The sequence below is a fragment of the Rana temporaria genome, chromosome 3 (genome assembly GCF_905171775.1).
Source record: "Rana temporaria chromosome 3, aRanTem1.1, whole genome shotgun sequence".
Taxonomy (NCBI): domain Eukaryota; kingdom Metazoa; phylum Chordata; class Amphibia; order Anura; family Ranidae; genus Rana; species Rana temporaria.
In genome coordinates, this window is record NC_053491.1 from 55,653,556 (window position 1) to 55,670,414 (window position 16,859).

The 16,859-nt window shown below is 42.9% G+C and overlaps 1 protein-coding gene across 3 annotated transcripts in view; it reads left to right on the forward strand.

The window, feature by feature from the left end:
* LOC120931300 (transient receptor potential cation channel subfamily M member 7-like) overlaps positions 1 to 16,859 on the forward strand; it is a 182,685-nt gene that overhangs the window by 84,144 nt on the left and 81,682 nt on the right. For 2 of the 3 annotated variants that reach the window (XM_040342599.1, XM_040342598.1), the window contains exons 13-16: positions 869 to 922; positions 15,357 to 15,488; positions 15,705 to 15,827; positions 15,916 to 16,187. In XM_040342599.1, the coding sequence (XP_040198533.1) occupies positions 869 to 922; positions 15,357 to 15,488; positions 15,705 to 15,827; positions 15,916 to 16,187 (581 nt within the window). Of the gene's footprint in view, positions 1 to 868; positions 923 to 15,335; positions 15,489 to 15,704; positions 15,828 to 15,915; positions 16,188 to 16,859 lie in introns of those variants that run through there. The other variant, XM_040342600.1, reaches the window with a different exon arrangement.

The window sequence follows — 16,859 nt, forward strand, 5'->3', positions numbered from 1 at the left end:
AGGGCCCCCCCCGCTGCTCTCCCGTGCCCTCCGTCACTTACCAAGGCGATCGGGTCCTTTCCGTGGCTGGGTATGGAGACGAGTGTAGGTAAGATGGCCCCCACCTGTCTCCATACCATAGCAGGGCAAAAGCAACGTCAAAACGTCACTTCCACCCATAGCTCTTAAAGGGCCCTTTTTTTCGTCATTTTTTTCAAATGGCTAAATTTTGAGATTTATTTATTTTTTATTGCATTTTAGTGTAAATATGAGATCTGAGGTCTTTTTGACACCATATCTCATATTTAAGAGGACCTGTCATGCTTTTTTATATTACAAGGGATGTTTACATTCCTTATAATAGGAATAAAAGTGACCCAATTTGTATTTATTTTTTTAAACCGTGTAAAAATGAATAAAATAAAGTTAACTAAAAAAAATAAAAAACTTCAGCTTGTTCAATTAAGCTTTGATAAATAATAAAAAAAAATGGATTGATTGCAGAGCTGCACCAGATTTTGCACGCTCCGGTTTTAATAAATCCACCACTCTGTGTCACCCTGTTCTGCACATGCTCAGTTGTTCCCTATTTTTAGGCACTGTGCCGAATTTGTAGAGGTCGATCTGCTGACAGCCTAAAGATTTACTGCGGTTCAGGGGCTCTGGGCTTCAGCAAAATGGCGGCCTCCAGCAAGAAGAAACAGAAAAGATGCTGGAGGCAGTTTACAGCACACATTATTTTTGGTAACATAATTAAATGTATTTTTCATGCTTAAAAACTTTATTTTTATCAAGTTGTTATGGGTTAGGTTAGGTTCCACTTTATTGGCTTCACATTATTTTACAGGAACACCAACAAATAAGTATTCCTCTCTTTGCTGTTTCCTAGGCTCAATACACAAGTAAAGACACCCTTCTGCAGCTAATCCAAGATGTCACGAAGGTAATAATTCAACTTTTCCTATGCAATGTATATTATTGATATATTTTTATATGGTCACTCTGGGCACGTTTAGTACTTTGGAACTTTCTGTTCTATACGATTATCCCCTGAGTGAACAGCTTAGAATGAGGAAACAGAAGAGAGTGTTGGGCAAAGCAGGCTGTAATGTCTTTCACAGCTTTGCTGGCTGGGAGTTAAAGATGAGCAGTCTGCTCACATAATTTGTAATAAAAACATATTTGCCATTCTGAAGCTTCCCTCCAACCACTTTGCATATTATTTTATATATACTGTGATTCTCTACTTGTCAAATATGCTGCAGAAATCTCCCTCCACTGAGTCTCGCTGCATCCATTTTAACTGTGGGCAGCTGAAGCTGCTGTCTGTTCACTTCCTGAATTTAGACAGACACACTGCAGCTCTCAGTGGCCCTCTTATGACTCATCACCACTCCCTTCCTGGCAAACTCTCACAAGAGTGAAAGAGAGAGAGAGAGCTGTGCATGATGTCAAAAGCTTAGGCTAATGACCAGGCAAGAAACAGGAAGTGGACTGTATAAGGTATTTGCTGGCAGAACAATACAAAGTTAAAACAAGGGCAAAAGATTTAATAGATGGAAAGTTGAAAAAATGATTGAAGGTCCGCTTTAATGTCAAATCATCTTTACATTGTGAGCTAAAAGGTGAAGTACAGCCAAAGCTTGTTTGTGGATCACAGGAGTGCAGTTCGTTCTGCACTCCTGTGACCCATTTATGTCAGACAGCGAGCTGAAGTCCCCTGTCTGCTGAAATCACAGAGCTTAGGCAAGATCACGACACTGGGGTCAGAATCTGTTTACATGCCTGGAGTGGCACCCGACTTAGCCTCTCGGCGAGCCACTGAGAGCCTGAGCCGGCCGCTCCTGCCCCCTCCACAGCGAAGCATTCCAATGAGCGAGGAGGGGGCAAAGCAGAGAGCGGTGACTGACAGTCAGCAGCTCTCTGCTCAGGGATCTGTGAGAACCGAGCGATCTGCGATGTTGGATCTCTCGGTTCTCAGTGTTAGGTAAGTATAAACCTGCAAAAACCCCAAACCCCATACTTCTCTTTTAAAATAAGACATATAGCAATCATGCTCAACCACACACAAAACAAAAAAAACACCTTTCATCCTTAAAGGGTCACTAAAGGAAATTTTTTTATTTTTTTTGCTGAAATGACTGTTTACAGGGTATAGAGACATAAAAGTTAACTGATTCCTTTTAAAAATGATTAAAAATTGAATTTAATCTATCATATAATGTGCCTCTAGTTTCACGTTCGGTTTTAAAGGTACATACATGAATTTCTGGGTGAGAGGTGAGTCGGGAAGACACACAGAACAAAAACAACAAATCCAGGGCAGTGTTTTGTTTTTAAAATGAATCTGATTGGTTCTGAGGAGTTTTAGACACACAGTAATGACAGCTTAGACCACCGTGAAAATCTCCCAGTACGATGGTTATAAGGAAACAGGCAACCAGGAAGTGTGGAGATCAGAGCAGAATTACAGCTACTTCAAAGCAAAAACGAACAATGAGGACATGAAACCAGTACTGCAGTAAGGTAAAGGCAGCTATTTAGCTAAAAAAATGTTTTCCTTTAGTGACCCTTTAAAGACCCCCAGGTAATACAGAGTAATGGGTCAAACAGCAGCTGAATCCAATCCATTGCAGCTGCTGTTTGGGTATTCTGACTGTCAGAATACAATAGCCCACACTGCAGTTTTGTCCATCTGAGCTGTATTGATGGAGAAACCTGCAGACTGAACAAAAGAAAACGTATCAGTGTATGACCAGCTTAGGGCAAAAAAGCCTTTATCACGGGTAGTTCAATTTGCTCTAGCAGAGAAAAAATCCTTGTTAATCCCCAAAGGCAGTTTGATGACTAATTGGATCAAAATTCTGCACTGATATTTTGTATGAATAGTAATAGTTTATATTTTACAAATTTAGGAACACAGCATGTCTTTTTTTGGAAAATATACTGAGCCTGCTAGAGCCAGTTCTTGTAGAAGGCTTCCCTTCATTTTCACAGCTCTTCCAGTAAAGAGTTGTTTCTGTATACAGAGGTTACACCTTTTTTCTCCAGCCACAAAGAATACCTTCATGTCTTCTTCAGTGACCTTAAAGAGTATTAAATCAAAACATTTTTTTCTTTTTCCTGTCCTTGGGTGGCTACCCTCACTCCTCCACTGTATCTATGGCAGGAGTAATGGTTGCCAGGCTGGACTTCAAGCATGATCATGTTTGTTCATGTTCAAGGCTTTGTTCGTGTCCATTAGATGGGAAATGGGGAGATTATTTTACAGAAGATAGATTTGTTTCCAGTTCATATCAAGGAAAGTGACAAGGACACTGATCAAAGTGTATTTTGTGTACTTAGAATATTTTTATCTTAAGATGTGCAGCCACCACATCTGAAGCCTCGTACACACAGCCGAGGAACTCGACGGGCGAAACACATCGTTTTGCTCGTCGAGTTCCTTGTTAGGCTGTCGGAACTCGGCGAGCCAATTTTCTCCATTCCCGTCGAGGAAAAAGAGAACATGCTCTCTTTTTGGCCTGACGAGTTCCTCGACAGTTTCCTCGTCTAAAATAGTACACACGACCGGTTTCCTCGGCAAAAAAAAAAAAAAACAGCAAGTTTCTTGTACGAGGCTTAAGAACTGATAAGCTGCAATACATTTTTGGGTTTAGTTAACCTTTAAAGTAAGTACCGGTAGTTATATATACACAGTTGTGCTCATAAGTTTACATACCCTTGCAGAATTTATGATTTCTTGGCCATTTTTCAGAGAATATGAATGATAACACAAAAACTTTTCTTTCACTCATGTTTAGTGTTTGGCTGAAGCCATTTATTATTAATCAACTGTGTTTGCTCTTTTAAATCATAATGACAACAGAAACTACTCATATGACCCTGATCAAAGGTTTACATACCCTGGTGATTTTGGCCTGATAACATGCACACAAGTTGACACAAAGGGGTTTGAATGGCTATTAAAGGTAACCATCCTCGCCTGTGATCTGTTTGCTTGTAATTAGTGTGTGTGTGTATAAAAGGTCAATGAGTTTCTGGACTCCTGACAGACCCTTGCATCTTTCATCCAGTGCTTTGCTGACGTTGGGGAAATGGGGAAAGCAAAAGAGTCATGGGGAAAGCAAAAGAATTGTCAAAGGATCTGTAGGAAAAAGGTAGTTGAACTGTATAATACAGGAAAGGGATATAAAAAGATATCCAAGGAATTGAGAATCATCAGTGTTCAAACTCTAATCAAGAAGTGGAAAATGAGGGGTTCTGTTGAAACCAAACCACGGTCAGGAAGACCAACTCAAATTTCAGTCACAACTGCCAGGAAAATTGTTCGGGATGCAAAGAAAAACCCACAAATAACTTCAGGTGAAATACAGGACTCTCTGAAAACATGTGGTGTGGCTGTTTCAAGATGCAGAATAAGTGTGCATGGGAGCCGTTGGTCACGGCACAATCTTCTGAAGAAACGGCTTGGGTGGCCGTTCCTTCAGAGCGCATGCGCCAGTGACGTAACCAGCTGCATATACAGTAAATATCTCCTAAACAGTGCACGTTTAGGAGATATTTACAGTACCTATAGGTAACCCTTACTATAGGCTTACCTATAGCAAATACCACATGGAGTTATTTGTTCATATCATTGTTATTCAGCCTGTTCATGAACTCCTCTAGACTGGACATGTCACCTTCCCAAATAAGGAATACATCATTAATGAGAGAGAGAGAGAGACTTGTAAAGCGCAACACATGCAAACTGAATCGCCTCTGGGCGCTGTATCCATTTCATGGGTAAGGAACCCCTTGACCTCAGAAGAGATGGGTTTTAATCTTTCTCCTGAAGGCCAAGTGGTCCGACTCCAGTCGGATGGTGGTTGGTAGTGCATTCCACAGGCGAGGTCCCTGGACTGCAAATCTTCGATCTCCTTTGGACTTGTATCTGGCCTTGGGTATCTGGAGGAGGTTTTGATTGGTGGATCGCAGAATGCGATTGGCGTTATGGGCGATGGGGTTAATGAAGCGATGGTATATCTTTAATTCCTCCGGTTTATTCAGAAAAAACGTCTCTCTTTCCCATAGATCCATAAAAAGGTTTGCCACATTGGAGGTATACCTTGCCCCCACAGCTATCCCCTTAATGTGTTTGTAGTAGCTGTCCCTATACCAGAAGTAGTTATGCCTGAGGCAACAGTCCAGACACATTTGTTGTGGTACGCATTTTGCTAATTGTGCAATATATTTAGAACAAAAAAAACAATTTTCTTTGATACTTATTGTAACATATGGATGTTGTCTCTCCTCTGACTTTTTTTTTGGCTTATGCCCCGTAGCTTTTTTCCTCCTTACCCAAAGTTCTGTCAAAAAAGCCAACTCGTTGTGTACCGTACTGTATACACTGCCGCTGTTCTGTCAAAACAGCCAACTCGTCCAAATCTCCAATTATTGCTGATGGAGAGTCACCAGAAGTGATGTGGTTGGAGATTTGGCGTGTTGGAGTTTTTGGCAGAACACTGGGATTCCTACTCCTTGAGGAAGTCAGGTGACGAATGCTGAAACACGTCTGAGCCGGTCCTAGTGACGTCATCGCAAATGAGCAGGGCGTTTTTTCCTATCTTTCCAAATTGGAGTTTTACAATATCCAAGTGATTCTTAAGGGGCCTGCACACCCCAAATGTGTCAAGTACATTGCCTAGGTGCACTAGAGTAAGTGCAGCGAAAAATATGAATTTACAGTTTTTATTAAAGATTGTTTATAAACGATTCAGCACTATGTCAGCACTATGTCATACTGATTATTATACAGTGCCTTGAAAAAGTATTCATATCCCTTGAACTTTTCCACATTTTGTCATGCTACAACCAAAAACGTAAATGTATTTCATTGGGAGTTTATGTGATAGACCAACACACACAAGTGGCACATAATTGTGAAATGAAAGGAAAATTATAAATGGTTTTCAACATTTGTTACAAACACATATGTTAAAAGTGTGACATGCATTTGTATTCAGCCCCCCTGAGTCAATACTTAGGCCCCATACACACGATAGAATCCATCCGCAGATAAATCCCAGCAAATGGGTTTCTGCGGATAGATTCTATGGTGTGTACACGCCAGCGGATCTGTTTCCGCGGAGAAATCTCCTCTGGGATGGATTTCAGCAGATCGGATATTTGCTGTGCTGCACAACAAATCCATCTGCTGGAATCCATTCCAACGGATGGATCCGCTCGTCTGTACAGACTTACCGGATCCATTCGTCCAAAGGGATTCCCCGCACGCGTCGTAATAATTTGACGCATGCGTGGAATTCCTTATATGACAGCGTCGCGCCCGTCGCCGCGTCATAATCGCAGCGACGGCGCGACACGTCATCGGCAGAGGATTTCCGCGCGGATTTCAATGCGATGGTGTGTACACTCCATCCCATCGAAATCAGCGGAAATCTTTGAGAGGATTTATCCGTGGAAACGGTCCGCTGGACCGTATCTGCGGATAAATCCTCTCGTGTGTACGGGGCCTCAGTAGAACCACCTTTTGCTGCAATTACAGCAAAAATCTTTTTGGGGATGTCTCTACCAGCTTTGCACATTTTTGCCCATTCTTCTTTGCAAAATAGCTCAGGTTCTGTCAGATTGGATGGAGAGCATCTGTGAACAGCTATTTTCAAGTCTTGCCACAGATTCTCAATTGGATTTAGGTCTGGACTTTGACTGGGCCATTCTAACACAAGAATATGCTTTGATCTAAACCATTCCATTGTAGCTCTCGCTGTATGTTTAGGGTCGTTGTCCTGCTGGAAGGTGAACCTCCACCACGGTCTCAAGTCTTTTGCAGACTCTAATGCGCATACACACGATCGGAAATTCCGTCAAGAAAACTGTGGATTTTTTCCGACAAAATTTTGGCTCAAACTTGTGGTCACACAAATGTTGTCTGAAATTCCTACCGTCAAGAACGTGTGATGTACAACACTACAACGAGCCGAGAAAAATTAAGTTCAATGATTCCAAGCATGCGTCCAATTGATTCCGATTTTATTTGTGCGTCAGAATTGCATACAGACGATCAGAATTTCTGACAAGAACTTTTCCTTTTACGTCTATAAATTAGAGAACCAGCTCTCAAATTTTTGCTGTCGGAAATTTCCGACAGAAAAAGTCAAATGGAGCCTACACACGGCCGGAATTTCTGACCAAAAGCTCACATCGAACTTTTTTTGTCGAAAATTACAACTGTGTGTACGCGGCATAACAGGTTTTCTTCTAAGATTTCCCTGTATTTGGCTCCATCCATCTTCCCATCAACTCTGATTAGCTTCCCTGTCCCTGCTGAGAAAAAGCATCCCCACAACATGATGCTGCCACCACCATTTTTTACGGTGGGTATGGTGTGTTCAGGGTGATGTTCAGTGTTAGTTTTCCGCCACACAAAGGGGTTGATTTACTAAAGGGAAAAGACTGTGAACTTTGGAAAGTGCAGTTGCACACTGCAAGAGCAGTTGCTCCATAGTCTAGTAAATGAGCAGAAGCTCTGCTGACTTTCATCAACCAATCATGTGCAAGCAAAAATGCTGTTTTTTTATTTTCCTTGCATGTGATTTGGTATACTTTGCAAAGTGAAGCTTTACATCATTTACTAAGGTCTGGAGCAACTGCACTTGCAGAGTGCAATTGCACTTTCCAAGGTGAACAGTCTATTAGTCTTTAGTAAATCAACCCCATAGCGTTTTGCTTTTAGTTCAAAAAGTTCAATTCAAGTTCAATCTCATCTGACCAGAGCACCTTCCACATGTTTGCTGTGTCCCCCACATGGCTTCTCGCAAACTGCAAATAGGACTTCTTATTCTTTCAACAATGGCTTTCTTCTTGCCACTCTTCCATAAAGGCCAGATTTGTGGAGAGCACGACTAAGGCCTCGTACACACGACAGAGTTTCTCGGCAGAATTCACCGAGAAACTCGGTCAAAACCCGGATTCTGCCGAGAAACTCTGTCGTCTGTACAGTTTTGGCTCGATGGAGCCGCCGAGGAACTCGACGAGAAAATAGAGAACATGTTCTCTATTTTCTCGTTGTTCTATGGGAGAAGGCGGCCCGCCGAGCTCCTCGGCGGCTTCATCCCAAAACTCGACGAGGAACTCGACGTGCCAAGCACGTCGAGTTCCTCGGCCGTGTGTACGGGGCCTCATAGTTGTTCTGTGGACAGAATCTCCCACCTGAGCTGTGGATCTTTGCACATTCTCCAGAGTTACTATTGGCCTCTGTTTCTCTGATTGATGCTCTCCTTGCCCGGCCTGTCAGTTTAGGTGGACGGCCATGTCTTGGTAGGTTTGCAGTTGTGCCATACTCTTTCCATTTTGATGATGGATTGAACATAGCTACATATGATGTTCAAGGCTTGTGATATTTTTTTATAACCTAACTCTGCTTTAAACCTCTCCACAACTTTATCACTGACCTCTCTGATGTGTTCCTTGGCTTTCATGATGCTGTTTGTTTCATTAAAGTTCTATAACAAACCTCTAAAGGATTCACAGAACAGCTGTATTTATACTGAGATTAAATTACACACAGGTGGACTCTCTTTACTAATCAGGTGAATTCTGAAGGCAATTGGTTCCACCAGATTTTAGTTTTCAGATACCGTATTTTCCGGCGTATAAGACGACTGGGCGTATAAGACGACCCCCTAATTTTTCAGGAAAATTTTTGGTTTTGGGATATACTCACTGCAGGGCTCAAAATTTCAAATCCTGAGCTACTAGCCAGGCCTCAAGAGTTACTCGCCACCAGTTGCCCCACCTAATTCATACACTGCCCTGCGCCTAATTGCACCCGTAAACACGCCCTCGTAGATTATCTCATGGAATGACAATGTTTTATGCAGAATGAAGTTACAAAATTAAATATTACCAACAACAACTTTAACAAAATGGGACAGGGCACTGGGGGCAGACCAGAGGGACAGGGCACTGGGGGCAGACCAGAGGGACAGGGCACTGGGGGCAGACCAGAGGGACAGGGCACTAGAACTGGGTCTCTTCCCCATTCTCTTGCTGTCTCCTCTGCAACTCCCATCCATCCTCTCTCTCTCACCCATTCATCTCATCATCAGGAGCCTGTGTGTGCGGCTCCACTCTTGCATGTCCCCACTTCCACCTTTTATTCAGGCTGGCAGAGAGGAGAGGAGCTGCAGCACAGCGGGAGGGAGTACAATCCAGCGCTGAGATCCACACAACTGCACAGCCATTGACACCATAGCACAGCGCACACTGATAGCGCACACTGACAGCGCACAGCACACATTGAGACCAGTCTGTTCACAGTGCTCAGGCTAAACTGTTGGACACTTACATAGAGCACAAGGAGAAGAAAACTGCACAAACTAGAAGGCTGCCGCTCTCATGTCAGGGCAACTTTCAGTGAGCACTGCACCGGAGTGGTAATTTTTGCAATCCTCCACCTCACTCATTACTTTCTGCTCTCCAGCTACATTGGTCAGGGCCCGGGGGAGGGGGCAGGCTCAGAGAGGTCATACTGTTAGGTCCCATGGCTTAATGAGAATTGTAAGGAGAGCACCTGTGTACTGCTCTGCCTGTGCGCGGCTCACCAGACTACTTTTCCCGAGCATGCACCTTTCCTCTTCGGCCGCCAATCTCATCGGGACTCTAAGTGTAGGCACAGATTGGAGGGAGATTGGTCAGACGCCCCCAGCTTAAATCCACTCGCCAAATGCTAGTAGGCGAGTGGAAATTTTGAGGGCTGCTCACTGTATAAGACTATCCCCTTCTTACTAGTCTTTCTGGAAGCTGTGAGGGGTAGCCAGAACCGCTGACAGAAACAGGCTTTTTCAAATCTCACTGTGCTATTACATTACATTCCTCACTGTGCCATTACATTACATGCCCCCACTGTGCCATCACTTGCCCCCACTGTGCCATCACTTGCCCCTCACTGTGCCATCACTTGCCCCCACTGTGCCATCACTTGCCCCTCACTGTGCCATCACTTGCCCCTTCTCTGTGCCATCACTTGCCCCCTCTCTGTGCCATCACTTGCCCCCTCTCTGTGCCTGAGCTTGCCCCCTCTCTGTGCCTGAGCTTGCCCCACTGTGCCTGAGCTTGCCCCCCAGTGCCATCACTCACTTTTTTTTCAGGCGGTGCGGTGACAGTCTCCGTGCTGCGCGCATCAATGATTTAAAAGACGCGCCTTTTCCTCAGACTGTCCTGTGTTAGGCGGAACGCAAATCTTCCCAGCAGCGCCTCTGTTCTGTGTTCCGCCTATCAGGGACGTCTTCTCATTTCGTCCGAGGATGAAAAGGCATCTGTGATAGGAGGAACACAGAACAGAGGCGCTGCTGGGAAGATTTGTGTTCCACCTATCACAGAACACTCTGAGGAGAAGGAGCGTCTTTTAAATCATTGACGCTCGCAGCATGGAGACTGTGACTCGCAGAAAAAAGTGAGTGATGGCAGAGACCGTACCCGGCGTATAAGACGACCCCCGACTTTGGATGCATTTTTTTTCATCCAGAAAGTCGTCTTATACTCCGGAAAATACGGTATTTATTTGTAAAGAATGTGGATAACTATTTATCATTTTCCTTCCACTTCACAATTTAGTGCCACTTTGTGTTTGGTCTGTAAAATAAAATCCCAATACAATACATTTATGTTTTTGGTTGTAACATGACAAAATGTGGAAAATTTCAAGGGGTAGGAATACTTTTTCAAAACACTGTATGTTGGAATGAGTGTACCTGGATTAGGACCCTAACAACTAACCGCTGGATTTGTACACCCCCTAAAGGGGAAGGCTTATGGTGACCTGTGGAAGGTCTGTATTTGAGGTGAGAGCAAAGTTTGGAAGGTGGAGGGGCACTTGAGATGATTCGTGCTAATCAACCTCTGATTCACAGAAGAGGGTGTTTATATTATGGACTTTGTTCACTGCTTTACATTTGTATTTTACCACTGAGTGGTGCGTTATTACTTGATGTATTTATTTATCATGACATTTTTCACTTTGGATCTTTTATGGTTCACACTATTTACTAATGTTTTAAACCACATAGCATTATTATTTGATCATTTATTTGCAGCTATTGCCCTATTTGTTGTGCATATATCTTACTTGAAAATGTTTTACATTTAAAGAGGAGTTCCAGCCCCCACACCAAAAAATTTAAATTCGAGAGCGTGTGGCACAATGTCAACTATTGTGTGCAGGTGCCGTCTACAGCTGATCGTAAACTCAGGCCCCGTACACACGTCCGAGGAACTCGACGGGCAAAACACATCGTTTTGCCCGTCGAGTTCCTTGTGAAGCCGCCGAGGGTCTCGGCGAGCCGAAATTTCCCATTGAACAACGAGGAAATAGAGAACATGTTCTCTATTTCCTCGCCGAGGTCCTCGTCGGCTTCCTCGGCCGAAAGTGTACACATGGCCGGGTTTCTCGGCAGAATTCAGCTCCGACCGAGTTTCTGGCTGAATTCTGCCGAGAAACTCGGTCGTGTGTACGGGGCCTCAGCTGTTCTGCGCATTGCGTGGTCAGGGCCGCTGATAGAAATCACGGGGCCCCTTCAGCCTACCTGACGAGGCCCTCTTCAGCCCCACCCCTGGACCCTCCTTCAGCCCCACCCATGGCCACACCCTTGGTCCCTCCCCAGCCCTAGCCTTGAAACAAAGTGCAGGTAATGGTGGTGATCAGCGACTTGACAGTGGGACATGCCAATGCCATTATGTGCTGCAGACAGTGCCATTCATGTCAATTCCATAATGCATGTGCTGCCTGCAGTGACAAATGTGCCACCCATGCTGCCAATGCCATAATGCATGTGCTTCCTGCAGAAACAGAGCCACCCATGCTGCAGTGCCAATGCCATAATATGTAGATGCTGCAGAGACAGATAGTGTGTTATCAATCATCACCCCCAAGCACAATCAATCATCACCCCCAAGCACAATGCATCAACCCCAAGCAAGCACTAAGGTGTGTAAGCCCCTACCACCAGCCACTTCCTTTCTGATCCTGCTGCTCCCTGCACTCAGAAAATGAGATGATTACTCTTCCGCCGATCGCCACTGCTTCTTTTCCAGTCTCAGTCTAGGAGATAAATCACTCTGCCGAGGAAGGCAATCTGCAGAACGGAACTTGAGCCAGCACTGACATGCGGAGTGGCCGCGCATGCACCCGAAATACAAGAAATAGTCCCACCCACACAGAGAGAGAAGGAACCTGTACGTTATTAAAAAAAATGCTCAAAAGTCGGAGGAGAGGGGTTATGGTGGGGATCGGGGTGGCTGGATTTTGCGATTGCTTGCTGGTAAAACAAAATATATATATTATTTTTCTACAATTCTTTTATCCTAGATTGCCTGGGCCCCCCTGCTGGCCGGGCCCGGTACAACAGGGCCATTTGTACTAGTTTATCAGCGGCCCTGTGTGTGGCGCATGCACATTTCCGGCCGGGCAATTTTCGATAGGGGGCACTTCTTGACAGAACACCAGCAGTAAAGCCTTGGGGCTTCACAGCCGGTTCCCTACTGCATATGCACAAAGCGGTGGAAGGAGGCCGGACATATAAGGGACCTCGCCATGGTGAAGTCTCCAGGAAGTGGGGATGGGTTCCTGTCAAAAACACGTACCCCCTCCCACTGAAAGGTGCCAAATGTGTCAGCAGAGGGGGGGAGGAAGCAAACAAGCAGAGTTCCACTTTTTGGGTGGAGCTCCGCTTTAATATAGGTAGCGCTTTACCATTTATCATTCACATATCAAGAACAGTTCATTTCAAATTATTTGTATGGGTCAACCTTGATAGTTTTAGTTCATAGGTCTTAGGAGAACTTTAAACAGTGTCTGGTAATGTGGCTTTTCATTGATGTCATTCACTTTTATAGACTCAGTGGATTATTATTATACATAATGTATTGCCCAATTAGCATAATTGTGGAGTTTTATAAATAAAACAAACTATTTAACTACTGACTTAACTATTCGATTAAACAAACAACTGAATATTAATGATGGAACACAAAAGATGATGATGTATAGTTTTATGTTTAAGTATATGCTAATATGTGTTTGCAGGAAGTTGAAACTCCCTGTGTATTTTATTTAATAGATGTCTTTACAATATGATAATACTATTGTGCAATACATATATAGAGAGAGAGAGAGTTAATTTGTGTGTATATATATATATATATATATATATATTTATATATATATATATATATATATATATATATATATATATATTTATATATATATATATATATATATATATATATATATATATATATATATATATATATATATATATATATATATATATATATATATATATATATATATACACACACACACACCTTTAGGGCAAGTTCACACCAGACGCAGTTCCGTGCGCTTTTTTTCTGCACCGGAAACTGACTGCATGGTGTGAACTAAAACCAACTAGAGCCATTGGAATACATGGAAAACACTGCGCATGCATTTTTAGTGCAGAAAAAATGTACACAAAACTATACGGAACTGCATCTGGTGTGAACTGGCTCTTATATATTTGATGCTCTGGTTTTGGCACACTGTATACATATGTAATTTGATTGCACTATTTTAAAGTGAACCTCTAAGGACCTGTACAACCATCGGCTCTTTTGGTTTTGAAAGGCGCAGACTTTGGGATTTTAATCTTATCCTGACAGCCCCGGAGCCTGTACCTTTCAAAAAGTAAGTAATAACTACTCCCAATTTCTATCCTCAGAAGTCCACTTTAATAAATCTATTTGGTTTGACTTTTTTTTTTCAAATATTTTATTGAGAATTTTCATAGGTAAATACAGAAAATAATACATGCACAAATCGTAAAATATGCATATTATATAAAACATTACACAGAAGACAAAATCGTGTGTTAAATAGATATACATGAAGTCATTAGAGGACAAATGTAAAGAAAGAACAAGGAGAGGGGAGCGGAAGAAGGGAGGGGAAGGGGAGGGAGAGGGGAGAGAAAAAAAAAAGGGGGGGGGGAAGAAGGGGGAAAATTTCAAATGAGATGGAAAATGTATGCAACCCATCTGGTAAATATCCCTTATCGAGAAAGTAAAAGAAGGAGAGTACGGAGAGGGTGAAATAAAGCAATCTTATAAAGAAGCAGTCCTTATTGAATGAAACTCAGCGGAGTTCTTGAAAGATAACCAGCATGCCCATTTTTCGTAAAAGGTCTTTGGCGAATCTTTGGATTGAGAAATAAGCTCTTCCATTTCGGCTATGTACCCAATTTTGGTAAACCAATCCGAAATGGTAGGAGGTGAAGATTGTGTCCACCTGACAGGTACACAGAGTTTGGCGGCATTGATTAAGTGAAACATCAACGATTTTTTGTAGATGTATTGAGGTAGTGAGGAGTGGTGTAGCAAATATTGGGCAGCCGTGAAGTCAGGGGTATATGTTGTAATGTGAGAAATCAATCGATGGACTTCATTCCAGAAGGGTTTGATCAGATGGTTTGACTTTTTATTCACCATGCCATTTTTAATAGGGTTTTCTCTACTTTGCCTGCCATAGACGGAGTGAATTTCTTTCCTGCAACTACAGGAAAAAAATTGTTTGATTCCCATATCATCATCATCACTGACAGTGTTGACATGGGAATACCTACTGCGGAGCCATTGTGTTCTCTCATGGGGGGGGGGGGGGGCGGGGCAGCAGGGGAAGCCACCCCTCCCAATATAAGTGATTATTGTAACAGCCAATAGCAATAATCGCATGTAAAATCTGTCCGTCTTTTTTAAAAAAAAAAATATGGCAGGCTGGTTGTACAAGTTGATAAATTGATCAACTTGGGTACACCCAGCCGGGCAGGGTTCAAATCTCAGGGTTCAAATTGAACATGGTTCAAATCTCAGTTGGTTCCTGCTGAACCGGTGGAGATTCGAACCGTCTATGGCCGGCTTTAGACCTTGCGAACAAATAACTATTTGTTAGTGATCACAATTTTAAGTAACTGTACACAAACAGCTTAAAACACGTATAAATGTAAACTTTTCTACTCTATAGCTCAAACGTGTGATTTAAATGCCCTAACTCTATAGCCAGGTAGGTGCTACCTCTATTTCCTATTTCAGCTTTGCAGATTCTTATATGCCATTTCTGCTGACTGGAAAAAGAAAGATTATCGATCAGTGTTTAATGATCAGGAGAATAATACAGGAAGCCCCAAGGCTGAATAGCATAGAAGAATGTTTCCTACCATCTGTGAGCTTGGCTTAATAGAACGATGGGTATTTTTGCAAGTATAGCAGTTCACATATGTACATTTAATCTGTATACTTACTGTATTGTTTCACTTTAGTTATCATTGAATCTGGTTTAGGGTAACCTCCCAGCAACATACAAGATCACCCTCCTGGATGTTGGACTTGTTATAGAATATCTTATGGGTGGAACATACCGATGCAACTACACAAAGAGAAACTTCAGAACAATGTACAAAAAGCTCAATCAGGTATTTAATGAGCTCCATTTTAGGGTGAAATGTGCCCTGAAAGCACCGATTAACATTGATGTTGACAGTTTTTCACCAATTGAATACCTGCGGCATCCCAGTCCGAGGGGGCAGGGGGGGGGGGGTATAATGGAGATAATGGATTACCCTGTAAAGTAGTTGTTAATGTTCTAGATTAGCTTGCTATAATGGTAAATTACATTATTTTTCATTTAGAGTTTAGGCCAGTCAGATCAAGGAAGCTCTTCAAAAAGTGGCGACTCTCTGGGAAGGATCGATAGAAAAGAAAAAACAAGACATGGTCACTTCCTTCAGACTGCCAAACCATTCGGGTCTAAGGTATCATTTTTAAATCAAACTTGACAATCCGGGAAAGGATATGAAGATATGTTCTCTTTAATAACATTTATTCTTTCCTTACTGGCAGAATGACACAAGTGAAAAAGAAAAAGTCCCCAGATCTGGCATAGTTTATCGTGAGGATGACAGTGGAAAACCTTTCCTCTATCCATATAATGAGCTCCTAGTTTGGGCAGTGTTGATGAAAAGACAAAAGATGTCTCTCTTCTTCTGGCAGCACGGAGAAGAATCCATGGCTAAGGCACTGGTTGCTAGGTGTCTGTTCCGAGCAATGTCACGGGAAGCTAAGAAATGGGACATCATTGATGATACACCGGATAAGCTCAAAGAATATTCCAAGTAAATATATTTGTTTTTATTTACTGAAGTGGACATTGGCAATCGTTTTTATCAGCGATTAAGCGACACACAAGAAAAGTGGCCCAGACACTAAAGCCTCGTACACACGTCCGAGGAACTCAATGGGGGAAACACATCGTTTTGCTCGTCGAGTTCCTTGTGAAGCCGCCGAGATCCTCGACGGTTTCCTCGTGGAAAAGTGTACACACGAACGGTTTCCTCGGCAAAAAAAAAAAACCCAGCAAGCTTCTTTCTGGTTTTTGCAGAGAAACTCGGTCGTGTATACGAGGCTTAAAGCCTCGTACACACGGTAGGTTTACTCGGCAAGAACCAGCAAGAAAACTGCTGGCAGAGCTTACTTGACGAGTATACTGAGCGTGTGTATGGGGGTTTCAGGTTTCTCAACAAGAAAACTGCCCAGAATCTAGACGAGAAAAATAGAGAACATGTTCTCTATTTTTCTAGTCGTGAGATTCTCTGCAGTTTTCCTGCCGAGAAACCCGAGAGTGTGTATACTTACCTGTCGCCGTGGAAACCTGCGCATGCTCGAAATTACTTTGACGCCTGCGCAGTAGCTTCCTAGGCATAGGTAGGGTGCAATAAGATGGCGGTGACAGCATGGAATGTGACGAATGCATGCTCGTCGTACGCTATGACGTCACCATGTTCTTG